This window comes from Monodon monoceros, unplaced genomic scaffold, assembly GCF_005190385.1.
Source record: "Monodon monoceros isolate NGI ecotype Baffin Bay Population unplaced genomic scaffold, NGI_Narwhal_1 Super_Scaffold_4, whole genome shotgun sequence".
Taxonomy (NCBI): Eukaryota; Metazoa; Chordata; class Mammalia; order Artiodactyla; family Monodontidae; genus Monodon; species Monodon monoceros.
Window position 1 is genome coordinate 77,462,199 of NW_021703781.1, and position 27,127 is coordinate 77,489,325.

Here is a 27,127-nt window from a genome sequence, read left to right on the forward strand (position 1 = left end):
AGTGGCCAGAAGAGTTTCAAAGTACATCACGGTGCACCTCTTTCAAAGTCTGATGCCACTTTTAATTCTTTCTGAGAAATAAACACTTGTGAAATCTCCAGGTTTTCTTACTAAGTGAAAAGCTTCCTCTTTGATCAATCATTTCATGTATATTTCAGGAGGACAGAAATCTGGCTCGCCAGACGTCCTTCATATCCCTTTCTCTGCTGTGATTCATGAGTTCTCTGCCGGCTGTGCTTGCACACGGGGGAGGAGGGAAGAAGGGCAGGGCGGTTGTGTAGGCAGTGGGACGTCCTCGGCCGGTGGTGATGAGCCATTTGCACCGCAGTCTGAGACGGCATCTTCTCCACCGAGGTCCCATCCCGAGGCAGGGGCAGCCAAGGCATCTCCACCACCACCCCCCAGCCAGGGGTTGACCAGGCTTATTGGGAATGAAGTTGGGGACAGAATTAAGGATGAATTTTCCACCCGTGGATGCTTTGTCCCCTGGAGCTGCTTCCCTGAGTCCACCTCCATCCTGGGACCCCAAAGGCAGGCTCTGCGGCCAGCCTCCCTTGAGCAGACAAAAGGTCAGGCAGATACCTTGTCATCCTCTGAAAACTGTGGTGATAAAATGCCATCTGGAATGAGGCTTTCCCGTCTTACCTACTTGGAGAACTTTCAAGCTCCTCAGAATACTTTCAAAAGCAATACAGTATCATCCTGTTTTAAAAAAGATGGATTTAAAAGTAAAATCCCCAGGGCTTCCCGGGTGGCGCAGTGGTTGGGAATCCGCCTGCCCATGTGGGGGACACGGGTTCGAGCCCTGGTCCAGGAAGATCCCACATGCCACGGAGCAGCTAAGCCCATCACCGCAGCTACTGAGCCTGCGCTCTAGAGCCTGCGAACCACAACTGCTGAGTCTGCGTGCCACAACTACTGAAGCCTGGACGCCTAGAGCCCATGCTCCGCGACAAGAGAAGCCACCGCAGTGAGAAGCCCATGCACTGCAACGAAGAGCAGCCCCCGCTCGCCACAACTAGAGAAAGCCCGTGCACGGCAACGACCCAACGCAGCCAAAAAATAAAACAAACAAAATTTTAAAAAATAAAATAAAAATAAAAACCCATAGAAAGGACATAAACCATTTTGTCAATTTTTCTGGGTCAGCCTAAGCCATAGAAAGGGAAGACTTGGACACCCTCTGACTCCTAATCCACCGGCGGCTCCATGGGACACCCCCGACCCACTCAGCTTTGGCCTTCATTCAGACAGTCCTGGGCTCTAAGGTGCCACTGCTCCCCGGATGAAAGCACAGGAGCCTGGCCTCCTCCGTATACTTAGATAGTCAAGAGTGCAGACCCGGGGTCCCCAGAGAAGAGGCCACGAGCACCAGCCACGTTCAGCACTGGTCCCCAGCTCCTGGGGAGAGGGCTGGAGTGAGTCTGTGCTTCAGGCCATGGTAACAACGGCAAGGGCAACGGAGGCTGCGGTTCAGAGCGTGGCCCGCCCTACGCGCGTCACCTGCGTCATTTCAGCTCATCCTCGCCGGCCTCTCAAGGTGGCATGATTATTCCCTACATGCTCAGGAGGAAGCTGAGGCCCAGAGCAGTTCTGTGTTTTATGCCAGGTCACCTAGTCCATGCCAGAGCCAACATTCCCGCCTAACTCTAACCACCCCCCGCCACTGCCCGCCCCGCTGCAGGGACAGAGACGTCCCCTCTCTCCAAGTGTCCTAGCGCTGGAGCTACCCCATCAGGGCTGGGAGAGACCAGCTGCTTCAGATGAAAAAACAAAAGCCCTGGATCCTCCATTTCTAGAGGCTCTGCTTGGTCAAGAAGGAATTGGGAGGTGAATGGCCCGGGAGGACCCAGGGCCACACCCAGTGGCTGCCCTGCTGATGTGGGACCCAGACTGGCTTCTGTCCCTCCTCTGCCAGAGCCGGCTCCTGCCGTCCCCCTTCCTTTGTTCTTCCCAATCCGTGCTTGTGCATCCCGACCAAGACTCAAGGCTGCCTCTCAGGGTAAATCACCAGCCCTCTGTGGTTGCAGGTTGGATGCTCACGGCTGCTTCCTGGGTCTTCCCATGAGCTGGATGAGGTCATCCTGTGGCCACTTGCACCTCTTGGTCCCTGGCCGGCTCCCTCCTGTGCACCCCCTCCCTCAGCGCTGGCTGCCATGAAGATCATTTCATCAGAGAAATGGAAACCGTCATGCTGGGCGCTCTTAGGAATGGGGGCTCACGGCACCCAGATGCCAGATGGGTCGTGTTTCTTCTCCGCCGTAAGCAGAGCGGCATTTCCTGGAAGGCTGCGTCTCCACGTACCCAGAAGATGATGGACAACGGAGGCAGCATCTGCCAAGCCAGAAAAATCACCCGAGCATGAGGTTGATGGCTGTCTTCTCCTCTGCCCGTCACCTGGATCCAGAGAGGACGGGGTTGAAGTCAAGCTGAGGAGGTTGCCGGGGAGAAGTGGGAAGGCAGCCCCTCGCGGGTCAGGAGGTGGTTTGAGCAGGTGGGTGCTCAGAAAGACAGTCCCCAACTTCCGGAACGCTGCTCCCCGCCTCTGAGCCGTCCTCAGAAGCTGCTGCTCTGGAAGAACTGGCAGGGGAGAGCCTGGGGTTTGAAAGGCAGCGGCCGTGAACAGGTCTCACTCAGAGCATCAAGAGGGTCAGAGTCCCACAGAGATGCCAGAGAGAGGAGCGGTAGCCGAGCTGGGCACGGTGGTACCAGGGGTAGCAGATGGGGTGGTCAGGACGCACCTAGAGTAGCAGGCAGGACTCTTCCTGGGGAGGGTCAGGAACGGAGGGACCCAGAACAGGCTCCCAGGGCTCAGCCACAAGGCTGGGTGAGAGGAACACTTCTGGCTTTGGATTGCCATCTGAACGTGTTGAAGAAAGGGAAAGTACTGAATGGGAGAAAGTATCTGCAAATGATAGGACTGCCAAGGGGTTAATATCCAACATACATAAACAGCCTATGTGACTCAACATCATAAAAACAAGCAACGCGGTTAAAAAAATGGCCAGAGGACCTCAGTAGACATTTTTTCAAAGAGGACATGCAGATGGCCAAGAGGCACATAAAAAGATGCTCAGCATCGCTAATCACCGGGGAAATGCAAATCAAAACCACAGTGAGATATCACCTCACACCTGTCAGAACGGCTGTCATCACAACGAACACAAATGACAAATGTCGGTGAGGGTGTGGAGAAAAGGGAAGCCTTGTGCACTGTTTATGGGAATGTAAATCGGTGCAGCCAGTGTGGAAAACAGTATGGAGGTTTCTCAAAAAACTAAAAGTAGAACTACCCTATGACCCAGCAATCCCACTCATGGATATATATCTGGAAAAACCAAAAACAGTAATTCAAAAAGATACATACACCCCAGTGTTCATAGCAGCATTATTTACACTTGCCACGATGTGGAAGCAATCTAAGAAGATATGATATATATATATGAATACCACTCAGACATAAAAAAAGAATAAAGTGTTACCAGTTTGCAGCAAAATGGATGGACTTGGAGGGTATTATGCTCAGTCAAATAAGTCAGAGAAAGATAAACACTGTATGATATCACGTATATGTGAAATCCAAAAACTACAACAAACTAATGAATATAACAGAAAAGAAGCAGACTTACAGATACAGAGAACAAACTAGTGGTTACCAGTGGGGAGAGGGAGAGGGGAGGGACACTATAGGGGTAGGGGATTAAGAAGTACAAACTATTAGGTATAAAATAAGCTACAAAGATATATTGTACAACACAGGCAATATAGCCAGTATTTTATAATAACTATAAATGGAATATAACCTTTTTTTTAACATCTTTATTGGAGTATAATTGCTTTACAATGGTGTGTCAGTGTCTGCTTTATAACAAAGTGAATCAGCTATACATATACATATATCCCCATAGCTCCTCCCTCTTGCATCTCCCTCCCTCCCACCCTCCCTATCCCACCCCTCCAGGGGGTCACAGAGCACCGAGCTGATCTCCCTGTGCTGTGCGGCTGCTTCCCACTAGCCACCTACCTTACGTTTGGTAGTGTATATATGTGTCCACGCCACCCTCTCGCTTTGTCACAGAAATGGCTGAGAAGAGGATGTTGTAGACTGAGTTTCTAGAAACATTTTTACAATTTGGGTTAATCTGCAAGTCACCACTTCCTTTTAAGTTTTCCTTATAAAAGCCAATTAATGACAATGGCTGTCTCCCTGGAGATGGGCCATGGCACCATCATTGGTGCTAAACCCAAGACGGACCAGACCCTCTGTGCTGGCAGATTTCAGCCGCATGTTGAGCCAGTGATCAGTAAACTATGGCCTGACACCTGTTCTTGTAAATAAAGTTTTATTGGAACACAGCTGTGCTCACTTATTTCTGTACTGGTTATGACTCTTTTCATGCTTGGGACAGAGACCTTATGGCCCACAAGCCTAAAATACTTACTATCTGACCCTTTGCAGAAAACAGTTACCAGCTTCCGCTTTACACTGCTCTTCAGCAATTTTGAACCTTTTACTATTTTTTAAAATTTTATTTTATTGAAGTATAGTTGATTTACAACGTTGTCTTAATTTCTGCTGTACAGCGAGATGATTCAGTCATACATATATATATATATATAAATACATTCTTTTTCATATTCTTTTCCATTATAGTTTATCACAGGATGTTGAATATAGTTCCCTGTGCTATACAGTAGGACCGTGTTGTTTATCCATTCCGTATGTAATAGATTGCATCTGCTAATCACAAACTCACAATCACAATCCATCCCTCCTTTTCCCCTTGGCAACCACAAATCTGTTGAACCTTTTACTATTGAAGAGATAGTGTACAGATCAAATAGTATTTCATGGGCAAAACAAATATTTAAGAAACAGACCGTCTTTTCAATGGTGTTGTACAATCTGTAATCACCCGTGGTCCCGGGCAGGTCTTCTATAGGTGATGGGCTGAGTGAAACACCAGCTTTGGTGGAGTGGGGATGGGCTTTAGGGAGGTTGAAGCCACACCGAGAGGGAATGCCCTACAGGAATTTGGTTTCCACATCCTCAGGTTAAAGAAAGGAGCTTCTGCTGCAGCTGCCATCCCAGATGTGCCAACATCTGGCCCGGGGTGCAGATACACTAGCATTTTGTAGCTAATTAGGTGTTGACATGTGCTGTATTTCAGTGACACTTATTTTGTTAATGTACAATAGTATGACATGACAAAGAGACGATGGAAAACTCTGTCCAGAGACCGTTCTTCTGTAGAATGCATCGCTGGTCCACTTTCTGGTGAGGAGGAGTTTTAGCAACGCCAGCCATGGATCCATCTAATCCATTGTACCAGTCGCTGGCAGGGGAGGAAATCCACCTTTAATTAAGCAGCAGGTGCATCTTATTTTAGTCTAGAAAAGTTCAGTCATTATGCATCCATATATTTTAGTGATCTTCTTGGTTTGTCACCATGCAGATACAAAGTTCATCTAAAGATCTTGTAAAATTCTTTCACATTCTAGATATTTTTCTACAAGTTAAATTTTCTGATCAGTACATTGTACTGTGACTCTGGAACAAGTTGATGCCTTGTGGTCTTGGTAAAGAAAACTGCTTTTTAAATTTTTTTTTAAAAAGTTCTTCCTGGTATTTTTCACAATATCAAATCAGATTTCAAAAAGCCTCCAAATAATCATCGTTTTTGTCTTCAACTTTGAACAAGCACATGCACTGTTCATGAAAGTGTGGACAATTTTGATCTAGATTCCGGGCTGCCAAGACCACCTGGTCCGAGGTGTCTGCCCGTGCTGCCAGGCTGGGCGCCTTTTGCCACAGCATCAAACAAGTCTCTCTCTCTCTCTGTTTCTCTCCCCTCTGCCCAACCCAGCCCTCAAGTCTGGACGACAGAAGAGGCAGCCGTCCCCGGTCCATGGTCCGATCCTTCACAATGCCTTCCTCGTCCCGGCCTCTGTCTGTGGCCTCTGTCTCGTCCCTGTCATCAGACAGCACCCCTTCCAGGCCGGGCTCCGACGGGTGAGTCTGGCTCAGCAGCCGGGGAGGTTTGGGTGGGGCTTCAAGGAGCCACCCAGGGCCCTGGGTTTGTTTCGTCACACCTGAGAGGATTTTTAAAAATCAAAATTCTCTTTGAAATGGAGACCATCCAAGACTTTTACAATCATGGTGCCACTAAGACTTGTAGAGTCTTGTGAATTTTTGAGTAAAAATTTCTCGCTTTGGGTACCACTTTGGATGAGGTTTCCATCAAATTGTAAAACCTCCAGGTGAGTGTTCAGTGCTTTTCAGCAAGTCCCGGAAGCAGTGTGATGCATTCCTTGCCAGCTGCGTGCTTGTACTTTTCATCTCTTGCTCACTTCCAAGGTGTCACGCTAGGGCAGGACTGTCACACACAGGCAGGCTTCCTTGATTGCTGGCAGGGCCACCTTCTTTCTACAAGATCTCTTTGGAGACCCAGTTTTGCCCTTGAGCACCGGATGGCACAAAGCAACTAAGAAGGGATCAAGAACGGAACGGACGGGTGAACATTTCATTGAGCTCCCACTGTGTCTCCTGCAAAGAGAACCTCGTTATTGACATTTTTGTGTGTTTTGTGACTAGCATATGTGAAAAGTTTGTTCTGATTATACAGAAAGAAAAAATGTCACATGCAATTTAAACAGTAGAGAAGAACTTCTAATTGGTTTGCTGTCGAGTTTGCACAGTTGTGTGTTTGTCCAAGCCCATTTGGTTTACAATCCATCATCCCATCCTATCAAACTCACAGGCTCCTGACCCCTGTGACACGCAGACACAAACTTCCAGAGCGCCCCAAGGGACAGCTCCAACCCAAGTGCCCTTTGTTGCCGACGACCAATGTACCCAATGAAGGATGGCAAACTGTTCCCACGTTTTTTTCCTAACAGTAATTTTTTATCAGTGTCTGTTACTTCTAAGGCCAAGTCCATATGGAAAACCTCAATTTAGAGGTATTTAAATCAAGCGTGCTTGTCGCTGAGAGCAAGATTGCTAAAGAAACTTAATTCAACTTCTCCGCAGGTAAATCCCCAGGCTAGTTATGAAAAGGTTTTTATGTTTCCAGGAACGTAGGGGTGAGGGCAGAAAGTGATCTAGAGGTTTTAGATGGAGGAGTACTGTCCTGCACATGTGAATACATGAGTGGGAATCATTGTCTCCACCCCTGGAGCCGTATTTGTTTAACCTTGAACTAGAAGGCGTCTTTATTAGAGTCCAGATTTTTGTTCATTCTCGGGGTTACCACCCTTCACTACCTAAGGGATGTGGAGAAAATGAGGCTTTGGTCTCAAATGGCACCAGTTACGTGCAGAATGAAGTTCGTCCTTCCGGCAGTTGGTTCTCATAATGTGAAAAATTTAAAGCTCAGCCTTTCTCTTGGTTCCTTGTATATGCGTCTGGGTTTCACAGCACAGGTTCTCCCCGGAGCTTTAAGATGTCCACTAATCCTTTGTTTCCCTACATTAATTATCCCAAGTTCTGCCAAACCTAGAATAAAATCATGACGATTTTTAAATTTTTGTTTATAGTAGAAGAGATATAATATTTAACACCTAATGGATGTTGATTTAGTAGTTATTGTATATCCAACTGGAAAAGTCCAGATGCCCAGAAATGCCTTAATAATCAAAGTCAACACTGGTGTATTTCATTAATCATTTTCAAGTTTTTATTATGCAAAAATTGCAGACATATACGAAGGAGACAAAATAGCATAATGAGGCCCCGTACCAGCCATGAGCCAGCCTCAACAATGATCAACTCCTAGCCCACACTCTCCCTCTTCCATATTATTCTGAAGCAAATCTCAGGCATCTTATCATTTCATCCGTAAACATTTCAGTGTGAATTTCTAAAAGGTAAGAATTTACCAAAAACACAATCATACTACCTTCAGCACGTGTAAAAAGTGAACAGCAATTCCATACCGTCATCAGATATTGCTTTTAATTTCCAATAGGGGCATAAATGGCTTTTTTTTTTTTTTCTTTTTCTTTTTAGTTTGAAACTGATCCAGATAAGAGCCCCACTCTGCAGCTGGGCTGCTGTATCTCTTTAGTTCTCTTTTAATCAATAGATTTCCCCTTCTGCTTTTTTCTTTTCATTTCTTTTCCTTGTAATTTATCTGTTGAAAACTCCAGGTTGCTTCTGGTGTCGTCTGGGTTGTGCTTACTGCATCCCCTACAGTGTTACTGACTGTGTTTCTCTGTCTTCCATATATCCTGCAGATCAGGGGTCACATCTAGAGGCTTGTGCACGTTCAGGCATGAGTTGGGGACAGGATGACTTCAATTGGTTCTTCCATTCAGAAGGACATTCGTGTCTCTCTCCCTTGCAGTGATGTTAGTAGCTATTGACGATCAATGCTTACATTCAATACCATTACTGTTCAAATCCTGCTGACCATCCAGTTTTTTCTTTTTTTTTTTTAGAAAACGTAGCAGATGTGATTCTTGCTCTCAGCAGTCAGCGTCTTCTATGGATTTGAAATGTGGTTTTGTGAATGATCCATCTAATAAGTGTTGACTTCCATGTTACCTCTCCCATGTCGGGGAGCCAAGGTGCTGGAATGGTCTTATTCAGAGCAGTGGTTTTGTTCTCAATGTCCCGTTCACAAAGAAGTTTGAAAGAAACCACAACTAGGATGGCACTGTGACAGGCTTTCTAGATTTCCTTCTCTTACAATCAGTGTCCCCTTGAAGAAGACACTTCAGTCTCCAGGTGTCCCAGGAAGTCAGGCTTGGAAGGTCTCAGTGAGAACTGGGGGCTCCCAGGGGCAGGCTCCGGACCTGGCCCCTTATCCTGACAACCCACGTTACGGGGTTGGGATTTGCCCTCCCACAGGGCTCAGGGGCTGCCTGACATTGGGCAGCTCAAGGGCAGGGAGCTTCCGTGAACCCTCTCAGCTGACCACTTTGCTTCTCTTAACCATATGGGAATGATGGGTAGACCACAGTTTCAAAAACACATTTATCAGAAATCACAATATAGGCTATTTCTCCTATATGACTGTATGACTCTAGCTTCTCTTAAGAGATCATATCTCTTCTTAAATACCATTTTCATTCCATTTCATTTTGTGAAGGGGGACATCCAGGCCATGGTGCTTAGAGGTTGTGGAGACTCACCAGAAGGTGGCAGAGCTGAGACCCAGAATCTCCATCTCAAGCTCAGTTCTCGGCTAAAAAACTGAGGGCATCTCCACATCCTTGCAAGCTGGAACTGGCTTGTTTCTCACTGAGCCATCAAAGGGCTGTCAAATGGGAGCCACCTGTGTACCGATACGGACATTTCTTTGCCTTAGCATCTGCCTGTTTCTCCTCATTGCATTCGTGAATATTTCAGTATGACTCTGTCAAAGGTGAGGGCTTCCCTTTTGAAATAGACCCCAAATACCATCCTCCCGTCGTAAATCAACAGTAATCCCTGAATGTAATCCTCCCATATCCAGTAAGACTTTACATGTCCCTCATCATCCTGTAAGTGTTCTAGTTTTTTTCCAATTTGTTTTTATCGAGATTCAAAACTATAACCATTGCAGTCGGCAACATGTATCTTAACTCTCCCTTGACCTTCCTTTTAAAATCCTTTACTTCCTTGTAAAATTGGGCATTTCTCAGGGAGCACCTGATTCATTTTGAGTGACTTTACATGGAGCTGCAGGGCGAAAAGCAGTGGCTGTCCTAGTAAGACGTCATTGATTTAAAGAACCGTTTCCTTTAGGTTTGCTCTGGAGCCCCTCCTGCCAAAGAAAATGCACTCCCGGTCCCAGGACAAGCTAGACAAGGACGACCCAGATAAAGAGAAGAAGGACAAGAAGAAGGAAAAAAGGAACAGCAAACATCAAGAGATATTTGATAAAGAATTTAAACCCACCGACATTCCCCTGCAGCAATCTGAGGCTGTGATCCTTTCAGAAACGGTAATTTCACAGGGAGCTTTCCCTCGCTCCGCGGTAGCTGCCGGGACCTGTCTGTGCTCCACATTTAGCCCAGGGGGCTGTCAATTGGATTTCACTGCATTGGCTATGAAATAGTCATTTGAAAATCGGGGTTCTCTCGCAGCCCTCCCCTTGTATAACTGATGCCGTAGGGCATCCAGAGGCGCAGAGGAGAGCTGCATCTCTCCGGAGGATGCTCGTCTTTGCCCCCGCGCTCCATCCTCCATCCCACAGGGGCCCCAGCCATCAGCAGGCCCCACATAGTTCTAGGCTCCACAGCAAAGTTGGACTTGCTTCCATTAGACATCCAGACGTCTCTGGAGATGAACAGATTGCTGTTGTTGTCAGAGAGCAGTACTCCGGGCCAGCTAATGCTGTTCCCTTGCCCCTTCCTGACCAGAAATCACTAAGCCACCGTTTCTGCCCGAATGTTATAATCTGCTCAGCTAGCGTCCCAGAGCCCCTTCCCGCTGGGCTGTGCCAGCTGTACACAGGTCCGTGTTATCCTCCCAGCCTCGTGTGCTCCATGCCTAAATCCCTTGGCTGTCTTTCAGAAGGATTTTCACGTGTCACGTGCTGGTGAGTTGACATTAAAGATGGATCCCCGGGAATCTCGTTCATTCCAGAGTCTGGGGTTGTGTGATGGCAGTGAAACCCAAGCAGCATGTGCTGTCCTTCCAGGGCTGGGCCTGGGGGGATGGGAGCTGCCTCTGCTCCCAGCAGCGCATAGCAGCGTTTGGAGTCTGGGGGCCAAAATTAGGCACGGACAGCTTCTGGGGTGAACTGTATTCAGGACGTGCTATTTGTAGACTGGAGACAAAATAAAGAAGAGGCTCTCTGAGGCCGTCAGCGTCAAAGGTCAAGTCAGGCTTAGAGCTGCCTCCCTCTCAAAATGGAGGGACGTTTGCCTGTACGGTGGCCAAGAATGTGCCTGCCCTGGGCAGGGAGTCCAGGCCCTGTCCTGGCTGTTACTGAAGGGTTGCTTATCAAAGGATTCAGGTGGGACCACCGTTTAATAAGACATACTTCACTGCTTGTTTATATCTTGAATACCAGAGGGTATGTTTCATCCAGACCACACGCCATGGAGACCAGCAGCCACATGCCGCTTGGGTGTTCAGAGGTGGAAGGGAGACCCCAGAGCCACAACGCAGTCTTCATGAAGGCAGATGCCCTTGCGAGGCCTTTGCACACAGCTGGGACTGCAGAGTGCAGGGGCCCAGGGTGCAGGGCCCGGGGCGGGACTGGCCACAGGCCAGCACTAAGTGCCCAGATGCAACCTCGCGCAGTGGGATCCAGAGGTTTCTGACGAGCCCACCCCCGCCCCCTGTGCTCTGTCCGCTCCTCTGGAAGGTTGAGAGACCAGCGACCCCGCTGGGACTGGCTGGCACCCCCCTCTCTCTAGAGTCCAGACACCATCACTGGGTGGGGGAATGAACAGCAACATTTTTTGAATATTTACTAAGTGCAGAGCCTGTGCAAGCCTTCCGTACATTTTCATGTAAGCTCCACTTTAAGATGTTAAAACTGAGGGCCTCAGAGAATTTGAGCCACGTGGCAGAGTTGAACAGAATTAAGTTGCGTGCAGAGAAGGGAAAGGACGTGCCAGGCTCAGCCATCATCACAGTATAAGCCTGTCCCTCCCCGCCGTGGCCCTGCTTTCCCGCGAGGATGCTAGCGAAGATGGGCTGAGTTCCGGCACAAAGTGCACCCCGCCCCCCGTGGCTGGCCTGGGGTACCCTCAGCCAATGCACAAGAACCCACCAAGGTCAGAGCACAGAACCTTGACCCCGCTGTCGGCCTCTGAGGAGTCTCAGAATAACCACCGCTGTAGCTCCAGGGGCTAGGCCTCCTGACTTCTCGCTGGAGGCAGATTGGCTATTCTTGTCCAGCCCCGGTAGCAGTCTGTCCTCCGGGTTACAGCTGCTGGCAAGGTCTGCAGTTTTCTATTCAAGCCTCCGTGTGCCTGTGACCGGCCAGGTGCTGCGGGACAGAGCAGGTGGGCTGGTGGGGTCTGTGAGAGGCAGGGTTACTGAGTGGCGGCAGTAGCCCCATTCCCTGGGGCGGCGCTGGGCTTGCACGGCTCTGTGCGTCCACCTGGCCTCCTCATGCTTCTGCAGAGGTTTTCTCTGTTCCCTCCACGGGGCTGCATTCGGCTTCCTGCCTGAATTTGCATCATCAACAATTTCATGACCTCTAGCTAAGCCTCTCAGAGTCTGCCTGGGGCAGGAGGGGCAGCCTCCACGTGCAGTTTGCATCTCACCAGTAAAATGTTCTCTGCTCCCCGAATTGTCCGAATGTGCACTTATGGGATGGGGTGGGAAGGATGGGAGGGGCACCTACGCAATCCCTGAATCCCCGTCTCCAGTCCCTATACACACGCACCCGAGGAGGAGCCCGAGCTCAGCAGGCTGTCCCAGACCTCCCGCAGCAGTTGAGCTGCAGGGAACTCATCGGTTTCTGCAGATGAGGGATGACACCTGGTCTCCGGTATCTCTTTCGTTGGCATAGTATAGTTCTGGAGGTCGACCTGTTGGCCAGTGTCCCCTCAGTCCCCCGTTTACCAAAGGGCTTAAGCCTTCCTCCCCTCCTTCCAGCCTCAGTAGCCTCCAGGGAGGCCCTGCCTTTGCAGACCACTGAGAGGCACATGCTGCCGCCCACCGCCCTGCAGCTGACCCCCACCAACAGGCCCAGGAATGAAGCCCCCGGAACCAGGCCCAGAGCCCTGCCCTCCCGGAAGCCCTGCCTTCCTCCTTCTCAGCTGGGTTAATAACTTTGCTAATGACTCCTACCTTGGGAGTATTTTGAACCGCTTGTGTTCCCCCAGGCCTAATGGTCTGAGACCAGGTTGTAAGAAATAGATAAATAAAACACCTCGATGTTACAGTTACAGGAAAAGGCTTAGGTGGGAAGAGTCAAGTGCATCCGAAACTCAGAGATGGGGAGGAAAAATGCAGTGAAAAGTGGAAAGAATTCCTACTCAGTAGTAGTGTAGCATGAGAGAAGAAACAGGAGATGAATAAAAAAAATCCTTCGGTAAGTTTCTAGATTTTCACGTACCTGCCAAGAAAGACCAAGAAATTAGGCGTCTGAGGCATTCCGGTCACTGAGCTGGTCGTTGAGTCCACTCGTGACCCTTTGGAGCTTTCCTTGTGTGCTCTCACCCCCACTGAATGGCCCACATTACACTTATGTCCAGGAAGCATGTGATGTGACATCAACCCCGGAGTGGGTAAGGAGATTATTGTGAAGCCTGTATCAGTTTGCCAGGGCTGCCGTAACAAAGTACCACAGGCTGGGCAGCTGAAACGACAGAGAGTGATTGTCTCATGGTCCAGAGGCTGGACGTCCAAGATCAAGGTGTCAGCTGGGCTGGTTCCCTCTGAGGCTGTGAGGGGCATCTGCTTCTGGCCTCTTCCCCAGCGTCTGGCGGTCGACCAGCAGTCTTTGGCCTCACTTGGCTTGTATAAGCATCACCCTGATCTCTGCCTTCATGTTCACGTGGCGCTGTCCCTGTGTCCATGGGTCAGGGTCCAAATTTCCCCCTTTTATAAGGACACCAGTCATATTGGATTAGGAGCCACTGTAACAACCTCATCTTAACTTGACCATCTGCAGAGACCCTATTTCCAGATAAGGTCATATTCGCAGGTGCTGAGGGATTAAGGCTTCAACATAGGGATTTTTGCAGTGAGACAACTCAGCCCATGACAGATCCTAACTATGCTCTTTCCATCCCTCTGATGTAGATAAGTCCCCTGCGGCCCCAGAGACCGAAGAGCCAGGTGATCAACGTCATGGGCAGTGAAAGGCGCTTCTCGGTGTCACCGTCCTCCCCGTCCTCCCAGCACACGCCTCCTCCGGTCACACCGAGGGCCAAGCTCAGCTTCAGCCTGCAGTCCAGTAAGTGGGACACTGTCCACATTTGAATTCCTGACGCTGCTCTGTGGCCTCCCCCTTGATCGAAGTCTCTAAAGTTAGACCCACCCTCTCTGTCCAGCAGGTGGTGAGAGTTTTGACAAGCACCTGACTTCCTGGGAATGTCCCCTGGGACTAAAGCAAATCAGGCCAAAGCCCAGTCCTGGGCTCCTGCGCTCCCTGGGAGGAAAGCATGGGGCCTGTTCAGATCTCCAGACCTCCTGTGTGCTGGGGGTAACTCGAGACGCATGTGGAATGTCCTCCATTTCGTGTCACCAGATAATGCTGCCCATGGGGGCGGGTGGGGGAGTTGTGAGCCTTTTTGCGTCCAGGAGGAATGGGAAGGAAAGAAGCCCTGCCAGGCTGTGCTGAGGGGCTAAGGGTAGAACTTACTTTCCAGTTTTGCCCGATTTCTAGGGCGGCTCAATATATCACCACAGACTTGGTGGCCTAAAGGATCAGAAAGTTACTCTCTCACAGTCTGGAGGCCCGAAGTCTGAAACCGAGGTATCAACAGCCTTGCTGCTGTGTAGAGTCTCAGAGGGAGAATCTGCCCGTGCCTCTTCCGGCTTCTGGTGGATTCCGGCAGTCCTTGGCGTTCCTTGGCTTGTCAACGCATCACCCCAATCCCTCCCCTCTCTTCCCAGGCCTTGTTCTCCGTGTTTCTGTGCTCTGTCCTCTTCGTACAGGAGACTGGAGATTGGGTTTAGGGCCCATCGTAAATCCAGGATGATCTCCTCTCGAGATCCTTAACTAATACATCTGTAAAGACACTATTTCCAAAGAAGGTCGTATTCTGAAGTTCCGGGTGGGTGTGAATTGTGGACAGATGCTGTGGAACGCACTGCAAGTGGTACCCGGCTTCTCATCACTCAAGTCAGGCCGGCCAGAGAGGCGACATCCTGGCAGGAAGAAAGTGGCAGGGAGTGAGGGCAGCAGCAGAACGAGGGCGGCCGGAGAAAGAGGATGGGGGGGACTTCCCTGGAGGTCCAGTGGTTAAGACTTCACCTTCCAGTTCAGGGGGTGCGGGTTCGATCCCTGGTCAGGGAGCTAAGATCCCACATGCCTCGTGACCAAAAAACCAAAACACTAAAAAAAGAAGCAAGGGCTTCCCTGGTGGCGCCGTGGTTGAGAGTCCGCCTGCCGATGCAGGGGACGCGGGTTCGTGCCCCGGTCCGGGAAGATCCCACGTGCCGCGGAGCGGCTGGGCCCGTGAGCCGTGGCCGCTGAGCCTGCGCGTCCGGAGCCTGTGCTCCCCAGCGGGAGAGGCCACAGCGGTGAGAGGCCCGCGTACCGCAAAAAAGAAAAAAAAGGAGAAGCAATACTGAAACAAATTCAATAAAGACTTCAAAAATGGTCCACGTTAAAAAAATCTTAAAAAAAAAAAAAAGCGGGGGGACGGGGAGCACCAGCCTGAGGAGTGGCTTGTACAGCAAACAGTTGTCCTCAACGTCTGGTTTCTTCTTGCTGAAAGGGGAGCAGCAGAATCTGGAGGTGGTCCATCTGGTCACGAGTCAGGGCTGCCACAGAAATGAGCCTGAGAGAGCCACGAGTTTCTGGGCTCTGGAAGGGAGATGGTCTCCTGGTGTGTCCTAGTTTCACATCCTTGCACTATAACCAGTGATCTTCTTCAAAAATACTTTAATTTTTTGTATAAATAGCTAAAAACAGGCACCATCGCAGCTGCTGTGGAGAGCACTTTAGGGGTTGCTTGAAATTAAACACGGAATCACCAGAACCCCCAGCAAGCCCACTCCTAGGCGTTTACCCCAGAGAATTGGACACAAGGGCCCAAGCAAATTCTTGCACGTGAATGTTCATAGCTGCATCATTCACAACAGCCAACGGGTGGAAACAGCCCAAGGGCCCATCAGTTGATGAATCAACTGAAATGTGCATCCGGAGAAATCCCCATGCGGTGGATACGATTCGGCCGTTACCAGGCAAGTACGTGCTGCAACATGGATGACCTGGAGAACACTAAGTGAGATAAGCCGGGACAGACATATGATTCCAGTTACATGAAGTAGCTGAAATAATCAAATTCATGGAGACAGAAAGTGGATTCGAGGTTATCAGGGGGTGGGGGGAGAGCGGAGGGGGAATTATCACTTTCAGGGTAGAGCCTTTGTGTTTGGGGTGATAACAGTTGATAGTGGTGATGGTTGTGCAACAGTGTGAATGTGGGCGATGCCACTGATTTGTACACTTAAAAATGGTTACAGTGGTAAATATTAAATAAATACCGTAATAAAAACAACCAGTCACGAGGGCAGTCCTTCCATCAGAGGCCACCTTCCTGCCCCTGGATTCAACTGCAAGACTTCCTTATAAATTGACACAACTCTTCCTAGGAAGCACTTGCCTAGTGAAGGGTTTTTCGCCAGATGCATCATCGGGGAGAACTTTAACAGAGACCCAACAGCAAAAATGGCAGTTTTTCTCTCTTTAACATAAATGACGCATTATTTCTAAGAGCCTCAACAAAGGCTGAGAAAGTATATTGCCTTAATGATCACTCCTCTGTCCGAGAACAGCTCCTTTTTGCTTTGCTTTAAAAACGGTACTTCCCCTCGGCTTACTTAAAGCACCGGCCACAGCGGCTGCTACTGCTAATAACTGCATTTCGTACAATTGGCTTTTCCTGGTGTGAGAGTTTTGAAAGGCAGGTGGCTGCTTGTGAGCTGTGTTATTAGACTTGGCTTTACTGAAGCTCCCCGGCTCATAACTGCAGGACGCCTGGTGCAGCGTCCCGGCTGGGCTCTGAAAACTGCAGGTGTAGACAGTCCTTGTGACCCCAAGCTGTGTAGATGGACCCCCAAGCTGTGTAGATGGCACCAAGGCAGAGGGGCCTAGGAGGGATCAGAAGGGTCCCAGGTTGGGAATTCCCTGGCGGTCCAGTGGTTGGGACTGTGCTTTCACTGCTGAGGGTCCGGGTTCGGTCCCTGGTCGGGGAGCTAGGATACTGCAGGCCTCAAGGTGCAGCGTGCATAAATAAATCAATAAATAGGTAGATAAATAGTAAGGACATAAATAAACAGTAAATAAAATAAATAAGGGTCCCAGGTCGACATGGCTGTTTGTCCAGTGGTCTGGTCCTTTAAGCTCAGGTTTTAGGCATCACGTGACAGTTGGTATTCTCTTTCTAGAGCATGCCCTTCGGAGGCAATGCCACCCCTGGCCTCCTCTGCCCCTCTCTGCTCTCTTCTGTGCCCTGTTGACAAGCATTTCTGGGAGGAGAAGGGGTTCCCGCTACCCTGCCACCCCTGAGAGAGCACAGAGCCGCCGTGTGTGCGTCCACGCCTGCTGGGGATGTGGGTTTGACTCTGATCCATCCTGTTTCCCAGGTTTGGAGCTGAATGGCATGACTGGACTGGACGTGGCTGAGGTTCCGCCCCCTCTGCCTCTCAAAGGCACCAGCGCAGACTACGGGGCCTTGACCGAGAACCTGGACCTGACAGGCCTGCCGAGCCCCCCGCCCCCTCCTCCTCAGCAGAGGGTAAGTCAGGACTCGGGGCGTCGGTGGCTCACATCCTTCTCCGCACCAGGTACAAACCCCTCCTTCCTGGTGTTAGCGTGTTGACTCTGGGCAAGCCGAGATGTGATTCCGAGCAGAGGTCACAGTGGATGGAACGTCGGCGCGTGTGGTCTGTCGTTCTGTGTCCTCGCTGCAGGGACGCACTTTCCCACGGGGCCCTCAGGACGAGGCAAAGGGGGAAGAACTCCAGCCAGTGGATCGAAGGGCCACTCTCGTGACCTTGGAGATCACTGCACTTCTTAGGAAAGTGTGGTGTTGAGAAGTAGCTTTTGTATGAAGAGGTTTGTCTGACTTTTTAAGAAGCCGGCCGATGCCACACGTGGTCGGGGCCCTGTGCTCCTGGACACCAGCCTCGCCCTTGAGAAGCCCAGGTCCCGGCAGTTCCTCCAGGCAGCCCCACCCTCGCACCGGCCACACCCGGGTGGGGACAGGCATTTGCTGCACAGAGAATCTGCAAAGGAGAAGCAAGGTGGGGCAAACCCTGTTCCCCGAGGCCACCCATCCCTAGCCGCACCTCTAGCCCTGAAACCTACCCCACCCCGTTTAGATTCGGGGTGCTGGCTGCCACAAGCATGGTCTGCCAACTCGAACCCTCGTCAACACTGGTGCCCAGGCTAGTCCCCCCTCGGAGACCGTCATTAATCGTGTCTGATGTGCTCACTGCTCTGGCCTCTGGGCCTGCCTACTTATGCAAACGTCAGCTAAAAGCCTGAAAAAAACACCTCAACCCGTGCCTCTGTTACCGGCTCACGGCTCTAGAAACGTCCTTTTGAGATCCCCCCGCATTCTCTCCTGCTTCTTAAGGCTGCTGTCACACAGGCCTCTCCTTTGTTCACTGGCCCGGCTGCGTGCAGAGGTCCGCGTGCCCACGTGAAATGACCCAGCAGCGCCGGGTGATCGCATCCAGGTTCATCCCTCCCCCAGCCACGCTATTCACAGCCTAATGAAATTAAAGCCATGCAGGCTGAGGAGTAGAATATCCCCGATCACACGTGCAGCTGGTCAGCCTCTATAACGTAATTACACGGCAACAGAACTCCTGTAGAAGAACATCGAAGACGTGAGGTAGTCATGTGGCCACGATTCTTTTCATAACAGCAAGCTGTGTTTTTTCCCCTTCTAAAACAATATAAATCCTGCATTCTTTTTTCTTTCTTTTTTTTTTTAACGGAGACTTTTTCACTGAGCTTTCTGCAAGTTTATTATCTTCTTGTGAGAGGAGCAGAAGAAAGAGGGGATTTATTGACAGTATATTTATTCGATTATTCCTCTTGCGTAAGAAAACCAGACAAGCGGTGGGGCTTCCTCTTTGGTGCTGAAGGGGTGGTTCGTGCTTCCAAGGCTGCAGTGCCTTTCGGGTCAGCCCTCTGTCCCTCGAGATTCCATGATGGGGGACCGGCCGGAGAAGGGACCCGGTGCCCCACGATGGCTTTTTAGGAAGCTGGAACAGTTTGTAGCAACTACGGAAATGTAAGTCTGACCCTTCCCGCGAGTTGCACGACAGGTTAGAATAAAAAGAGACGCAGGGAGTTGAGAGAGATCGTTGATTGGTTGAAGTGTTGTTTTCTTAACAGCGTAGTGAACCATCTTGATTTTCATATCTTTATTTTATCGGAAAAGCAAGAATGTCCCCCAGGTCTCCCTACACTGAAAATTCTGAACTTGGAAGTGTGAAGCAAGTCCATTTTTGTTACAAATCAATTCAGGGGCAACATTTGATGGTCTCGGCTTCTGGGACACATCCTCTGAGTTACTGCTGCCACTGCTGTTGGAGGAAGGACAAACATGCACAAGCTTCGGCTCCATTTATAAAGGGGTGTGAGTTCCATGAGATTAATTACCCAAGTCGCCTTGCTCTCGGTGTCTTGTATGACATACCTGCAGTGTGAGTACCCCTTCAGGAGGCATGCCTGTGGGTTAGCGTGTCATCTCTGGAAGCAGCCGGGTTTCCAGGGGTGCCTCCCTTTCGGGCCCCAAGAGCTGTTGTGGGATAATGATCAGTTCGCCCTCCATGGGGGCTGATACATGTCCTCCTGTCACTCTCATTGATCAGCCTCGGGCTTGTAGTCAACTCTCTCTCTAGTTGTTGCCAGTTTAAGCTGTCGTTTCTTTCAAAATGCCTGTTACGACCGGTAGTCCGAGCTCCCGAGCCGCCCAGTGGTGATGAACCCACCGTGCACGTCTTTGGCACAGAGGGCAGTTCCGACCGCCGCCTGGCCCCGCGCCGCTCACACCGGCCCGCACTGTTTACTTCCATGTGTCAGCAAGCAAACGCCTCAACAGAGCCAGAAATCGGTATTTCTTTTGACCGTTCTTACCAGCTTAAACAGATTCACACGTCTGTTCTTCTACTTGCCTGGTTACAGCGTCTACATATCATTACATCAGTGCTGTGTTTCCACGTTGACTCTCTTCTCTCCTAAGCCCTAGGTCAGTTTAGTATTCGTGTGTCTCAGAATCAGGAGGAAAGTTGGGCAGTGAGTTCAGACACGGCTTCGTCACTGCTCTGTCCTTGAAACTTCTTTTCTCACGTTGAGCTAAATGTGAACCTCCCCTGAGAGGCTGTTAACAGTGCGCTCTCAGCCTTAGTTGAGGCCAGTGCTTTGTGGTCTCTTTCTGGTTTGTTCTACCTGTGGCATGTGCCCACTTATCGTGGTCTGTTTATTTGTTCCTCTGCTCATTCATTCACTCATTCGTTCATTTGTTCACTCATTTCTTTATGCATGTGGTCAACACACGTTGACCTCTTGTGCATGTCACGTGCCCACCAAGAGCAAGGCCACCAGCTGCCCTCCATCATTCACACCCTGACAGGTACATTCTGTTTCTCTTATCGCCGTTACAGTTGTAAATCCATTCTTTTTTTTTTTTTTTTTTTTTTTTTTGCGGTACGTGGGCCTCTCACTGTTGTGGCCCCTCCCGTTGCGGAGCACAGGCTCCGGACGCAGCAGGCTCAGCGGCCATGGCTCACGGGCCCAGCCGCTCCGCGGCACGTGGGATCTTCCCGGACCGGGGCACGAACCCGCGTCCCCTGCATCGGCAGGCGGACTCCCAACCACTGCGCCACCAGGGAAGCCCGTAAATCCATTCTTGAGAACCTAAGGCCAACTGTGGCCCATAAGCCACGTCCAGCCCGCGCCTGTCTTTGTAAATAAACTTTTATTAGAGCACAGCTGCACCCATTTCTTGATAAACCGTGCTCCCCTCGTGAAGAATTTAAACACCCCCCAGCCTTGTTCATCCTCCTCTGTTTACAGTTTGGGAAGCGACTGTGGATGAGAAACCGCCTTGTCAACGGGTCGCCTGGATGGTGGCCGCAGGTGCCACCATGGCCCACTTGCTGACCCTCTCTCATGTGGCCTTCCCATTTCTGAGAGCAAAGCAGGTCTCTCAGCCACCCACCCATGGAGAGCATCTCCAAGGACTTGTTTGTCCCTGAACCATTTCGGGGCATCTTCAGGGGTCATGAGGAGGGGCCTCTGGGTGGTCCTCACCCCGGGAGGCTCAGCTGTGACATGGCCACAGGCTGCCTGGCTGGCCCTGGGTCCTGCTTTGCCCACATCCACTTGTCCTTAACCATTTCAGCTGCCCACTTCTGAACCCGGTCCATTTCCAGGGGCCCTTAGGTCAACAGCACGTGGATTTAAAGCCACCACCCAAAGAGCAGCGGTTACACGTCTCAGGGGCTGGTCAGACGTGTGACATACTATGTGTGAAATAGTGGCCAGGGCCACAGCCACGCGGTCCTGAGCGTGGCTGACCTGCCTGCCCCGAGTCACGAGGAGAGGGCAGTTCCCGCCCAGGGCTGCAGGTCGACTTTCCCTCACCGCGCCCCCCCTGCCGGCTCAGACCCCCCTGGAGTCTCCCCCATTTTCTGTCTTCCAGCATCTCCCCCCTCCGCTGCCCAGCAAGACCCCACCGCCACCGCCTCCCAAGACGACGCGCAAGCAGACCTCAGTGGACTCCGGGATCGTGCAGTGAATGCGCAGCGCCCGCCAGAGAGCCAGCTGGTGTCCTTCCTCTCCCTCCGCATCTTCTCCCACGTCTGGCGTTTACCTCATTGGGCCTGTGATGTCTGATGTTTAGTGCAATTGCTTTTCCTTAACAGGAGCTCGTCTCCAGCCACTGAGTGAGAGGGCTTTAGCACTGGGGAGCGAGGTGGATGCGGGCCTGGGACGTGCTTTTATGTTTATCAAAGTCGGAGGCTTCTGAGTGTGTCCGTCTTGAGAGAGCCTGAGTCTTGCCCAGAAGTCTTTTCTTTTTGTGCCAAATGACACATTAGCAGAGAGGCCGGTTGACCTGAGTGGAGCGCAGTAAGAGAGCTTAGGCCTTCACTGCAGAACTGTGTAATAACAGCTTAGGAACCCTCATCTCTCGAGGCCAAACCCCGGCTGACTCTTGCAGGATGTTTTCTCAGACCCTCCTGGCTGCACCTGGTGGTGTGACTTTTTGTTGGTTGAGTGTCCCTTCAACTTACATCAGGCAACGAAGGTCAGCCCTTTCAGGGAAGTCCCTGATTTCCTTTGGTATAATTTAAAATAGGGTATTTCTCTGCTACTGAACAGTTACTAATTTATGGAGTGGAGACACCATTTAAAATACTGGGATCAAGTGGAAGAATAAATGAGTATAGGCAGATCAGTTTTCTCTCTTTTTCGAAAAACAATACGTAGACCACAGGAGATGGTTTTAATTGGGTGAATTCTTCTTGTGCTCATTCTGTACAGAAGTTTGTATATATGAGGGTCTCTAGAACTTGTTTTAATTTTTGTGGTCCTTCTGTTTATTGTAATACGTGTCCGCAAATGGTTCCCGATATGTGTTCTTAACGTTTAACTGTGGGAAGTGTAAAAAAAAAACCCAAATTAAGTTTTCTTGGTTTTTTTTCCCCAAAGCTCAAGTCCTAAAAATCATTGTGGGTGATGATTTAAAAAAAAAAAAAACAACTAACTTAGTATAACCTAATATTTTTATTCTACCATCTATATTTTTTTATTCACTGTAATCCTGATATTCTTCTAGTAGGCTCGAAAGTTAATCCATGACAAGGAAAAATAAAATGTCATTTAAAACGACTCGCAGTGTCTGACGTACTATGTTTTTATCCCCTGATGTAACATCTAAAAGCCGCTGTTTTCTATTTTGCTTTCTTAAAGAGCTTTGTGATGCCTGTTTATCTGTGTGTACGTCCTCCTCAAACGACGGTCTTAAGCATCTGTGTTTACTTGTCTCTGACTTGGAGGCCAGGTAGACAGCACCCACAGGCCTCTGCAGGCGTCTTTGCATGTCCTTACAGACAGAGCGGACCTGAGCCTAGCGAAGGCTGGAGCTTTCTCCCCTCGACCCAACCCCGGGGCCCTCTGGCTGCACATTATTTACATCCCCTTTTAGCCTTTTCAGCTGCTAATTTGAGAGAGGGCTTTGTTTACTGGGGTGTGTCATTGCACTTGAGAGACATCAGACTTCCCAGCTTTCTCTGAATCTTAGGTGGCAAGAAACGAAGAAGGCACTGGGGTCCTGCTTTCCATCCAAATGTGTCCCTGGCTAAACACAAGGGTGTGACTCTGCCCCTCCTAACCAGGCCTCGAAGGAGGCTGCTGCAGAATCCCCAGGAGGCTTGGAGGATCCTTCTCTGGCTCAATGGCTGGTCCCCAGTTTATTCGAACTTGTAAATATCCAGTTCCCCCCCCCCCCGACCCGCAGGGAATTTTAGACACACGTGAATATGGAATGTTTTTCTTCTTGAATTTTTACTCTTTGACCAACATGAATATTCATGCTCCATTGAGTATGTTAGAAACCAGATATTATCCACCATCCTAAAATAACTGCAGGGGCACACCCACCTGGGAGGGGCCAGCCTCTGGCCGCGGGTGATATTTGGAGAGTCAGTATTTCACTTCTCGAGGAAGCTCTAGCCGAAATTTATAAAAATATTTCCTGGCCCTATGGCAATGGTTTTTATTCTAGAACAGCATCTGGGTTCTAGTTCTTGCCCTGCACCACCACATCCGCCAGGAAGTCTCACTGGATGATCTCTGGACTGCACACTCCGTCCGGGTCCCCCCACCCCCCGCCCCCCCCACCATGTCCCCATCCCCCCAGCCGCCGGAAATTCCACGCTGCCCTCCAGAGCTGCCAGGTACGTGGCAAACACAACAGGAGAGGAAAAGTGGACACTTTTTACAGGTGTTACAGAAATCTCCTAATATAAATATGAAAGTATATTTACAAAAAGTGAACTTCTCAAGCTAGGCAGACACAATTTTTTTTTTTTTTTTTTTTTACCTTTTAAATCAACATGGGCTACAAAACTATAGTCAAGGGGAAACTGACCTCTGTGTCATCAAGTGTCTTCTGGAGACATTCCTTCTAGAAGGAGGTTCGAGAGGACATGCTTGCTTCTCTAGATGCACTAATGTATTCCTTTTACTCAGAAACAGTGTTTCTCAACCTTTTTTCATAATTGCGTCCCAGGAGTCTTTTTAGACATTTTTTTTTCTAATCATTCTCAAGAAGTTTTAACAGTACGGCTATACCGTACATCTATTTACATACTTTATGACTATCTCTGCTTTTTACCTTGACAAAGTAAGATTATTGTTTTGTTCCCCAAGAACCAGTTTTCATCACCTTCGGGTGATACTGCCTCGTTGAGAATACTTGCTTTAAAACAGGAATGGTGAGGGTCTTATTGCCTGTTTTTGCTTTGATGGCCAGGAAGCTCAAAGCCAAATTTAGCTCTCACGCATTCAGTTAAATTTGGTTTTATTCTTTCGTCTTTCACAATACTTCCTCGTGTATTACAAATCCATCTTTAACTATTCAGTTTAACATGTGCTTTCCCCAAATCTTTATTGAAAGAAGATAGCATATAAGCTATGTCCTATAAGTGTAAAAACTTTTTCTTATTGAAAAACAACGCTTGGTGCTTGAAGATGGCTTCCTCGTATTATATTTTAAAAAATTATCTTTTAATCAATGTTAAGATTAGTCTTTCACGTAAAGATTTGATCTCTTTCAATTCCTTACAGATTTTGTTATCTTCAGCTCTGGACTTTTTTTTTTTATGGCATTGGACTTTATGTTTTATGTTCACCAAAGTCTTTGTTGGTGTAATGGATTTGGGCTTTTGCTTTTTAGTTCTAATTACTTTTTAGTATTTTACTTACTTGTTAAAGTCTATTTGGGGACTTTTACTTTTTTTTTTTTTTTTTTCCAATCTGCCTTTTCTGAATTATGTAAACTCTACTGTTTAGTTGGTGATGATGGTAACAGGAAACCTAGTGAGCCAATAACCCTTCACAGGTCCTGTGAAGACCTGCATGCAGTGAGTGGCCCAAGCTTGCGAGGGGAGGCGAAAAAGAACTGTGTGGGACGGGGGGGCACGGCAGAGTTCATTTTGATAATACTGAGTTGTTATAATAACAACTCATTTGTTATAACTGAGTTGATAATACCGTGTCAGCCCTGGACAAAAGACCTACAACGGTTAGTTCGTCTTATGGGTCAACTCAGCTAGGCTCTAGCGCCCGGTAAATCAAACGTCAGTCTAGGTATTGCTGGTAGGTGTGGTGAACATCGACCATCAGCTGACTTAAAGTAGAGGAGGTGAGACCCTCTGTAACATGGGTGGGCCTCGTCTAATCAGCCGAAGTCCTTCAGAGCAAGACCTGAGGATTCCCAGAGAAGAAGAAATTCTGCCTCGAGAGGGCAGCATCAACCCCGCCTGCATTTCCATCCTTCCCTACAAATTTTTGGACGTGCCAGACCCCACAAGCACGTGAGCCAATTCCTTAAAATACATCTCTCTCTTTATGTATATGTATCTCCTATTGGCTCTGTTTCTGTGGAGAACCACGATACAAGAGTGTCACGAGAGGTTCAAAACAAGATAATTCATGCAAAAGACAAGGGGCAGCAAGCCTCCTTCAGTGAAGTGGTAGCGGCTTCAGAGGAAAGCTACCGGGTAGAAGTCCAGAATCCGGAGCCCCCAGACAGCCACTCGGCCCCGCCATGCACGGGTTTCTTCCTCGGTCACATGCTGACAATACGAACTGCCCATGCTGTTATTTGTTTTCCTGGAGCTGGAATGTCCAAATGGTTTCCTCCATGGGTCTGGTGCTGAGGCTGGCTGAGCATCCTGTCTCTCTGACTCTCTCTGTCTCCATCTCTGTGTATCTTTCTTCTCTGTCTTTCTCTATCTCTCTCTGTCTCCTTCTCTCTCTGTCCCTGTTTTTCGTGTCTGTCTTTCTCTTTCTACCTCTCTATGTCTCTGTCTGCCTCTCTCTGTCTTTGTTTCTCTCTGTGTCTGTCTGTCTCTGTCTCTATCTCTGTCTCCCTCTCTCTCTGTCTTTATCTCCCTGTCTCTGTCTGTCTGTCTGTCTGTCTCCCTCTCTCCCCCTTTGGCTGTCTTCCATCCTCCGTTACTGTTTCATGTGTAAGAGGCTACTTCGCATGGCCAAGAATTTCCCTGTTTAAACTCGGAACAGAATTATTTTCTCTGCTAAGCTATGGTGAGGCTGTGGCTGCGACCCTCCCACGTGACCCAGCAGGGGTGTGGGCTGCCCTTCATCTCAGTCCACCCAGTCTCGGCCTGGGCTCCCCTCCGAGTCAAGTTGCATCCTCTCCCTGGGTGGCCAGTCGCACCAGCGCCTCCTGCTCTAATATTGGCTCTGGAAATGGCCTCACGCAGCAGCCGTGCTCCCTTGCTCTTTTCTTCTCTTGTCGACCTTTGTAAGATTTGAAGATTCCAAAATTTGTCCTACAATCCTCTAGCAATTGTGGTGCCTTTCCCACCACTGGTAATCCCATTCCTTCTTCTAGCTTCACAGCATCATTTCCTTGCCTCCCTGGTCTCCTTTAGTTTTGTACACCTATTGCCACCTGTTCAGCTGTTGCTTATAATTCACGTTTATTTTCACTATTGGTGAGTGCTGAATTTCAACTGTTCTTTATTCTTTCTCTTAACTGGTTGTGCCATTTTATAAAATCTTTGGAGTGTGTCTACAGCTACATGCCAGGTACACTGCACAACGGGGAAGGAGAGAGACCCAGTCCTGTCCTCATGGATCTCAGAATCTGGTGAGGGAATGAATGAGCCAACAGCCAAGTAGGATTTGGTTTGCTGAAGGACACGTGGTGAGCGCTGGGCAGGGCAGAGCAGAGCAGAGGGGCCTCTCACACAAACTTTTGGGGACGTCTGGAGAATGAGCAGAATTGGGCAGACTTGGAGGAGGGTCAGGGACAGGAAGAAGCAGTGTGTGCTACCTCCCAGACATGAGGGGGAGCCCCACACTGTGAAAGAACTTCCAGAAAGCCAGCAGAGCGGGCCCAGTGTGAAGGAGCAGGCTGAGGAAGGCCAAGGAACTGGGCAGCATCCAGATGGGGGCTTCCTATGCTCCCAAGCTATTGTGAGCACCCTGGGCTTTGTCCTGTGTACCCCAGGGCCCTTGTTGAGGGTGGGAGGATCCACACAGGCTCCATGTCATGTTCTCCACTAAATGGAGCCACAGAAACCGTACTGGAGCATGATGGAGCATGGTGGAACATGATGGACCATGATGGAACATGATAGACCAGAATGGAGCATGATAGACCAGAATGGAGCATGATGGACCATGACAGACCAGGATGGAACATCATGGACCATGATAGATCAGGATGGAACATGATGGAACATGATAGACCAGGATGGAGCATGATGGACCATGACAGACCA

The 27,127-nt window shown here is 49.5% G+C and overlaps 1 protein-coding gene across 9 annotated transcripts in view; it reads left to right on the forward strand.

Annotated features, from left to right (window-relative positions):
* The window catches only part of DOCK1 (dedicator of cytokinesis 1), a 528,766-nt gene extending 506,417 nt beyond the window's left edge, over positions 1 to 22,349 (forward strand). For 4 of the 9 annotated variants that reach the window (XM_029245558.1, XM_029245562.1, XM_029245560.1 and 1 more), the window contains 4 exons: positions 5,868 to 6,013; positions 9,734 to 9,932; positions 13,700 to 13,853; positions 13,951 to 14,989. In XM_029245558.1, the coding sequence (XP_029101391.1) occupies positions 5,868 to 6,013; positions 9,734 to 9,932; positions 13,700 to 13,853; positions 13,951 to 14,240 (789 nt within the window). In that variant the 3' untranslated portion in view covers positions 14,241 to 14,989. Of the gene's footprint in view, positions 1 to 5,867; positions 6,014 to 9,733; positions 9,933 to 13,699; positions 13,854 to 13,950; positions 14,990 to 17,215; positions 17,368 to 21,291 lie in introns of those variants that run through there. The other 5 variants (XM_029245565.1, XM_029245566.1, XM_029245561.1 and 2 more) reach the window with 4 other exon arrangements.
* The last annotated feature ends 4,778 nt before the right edge of the window (positions 22,350 to 27,127 follow it).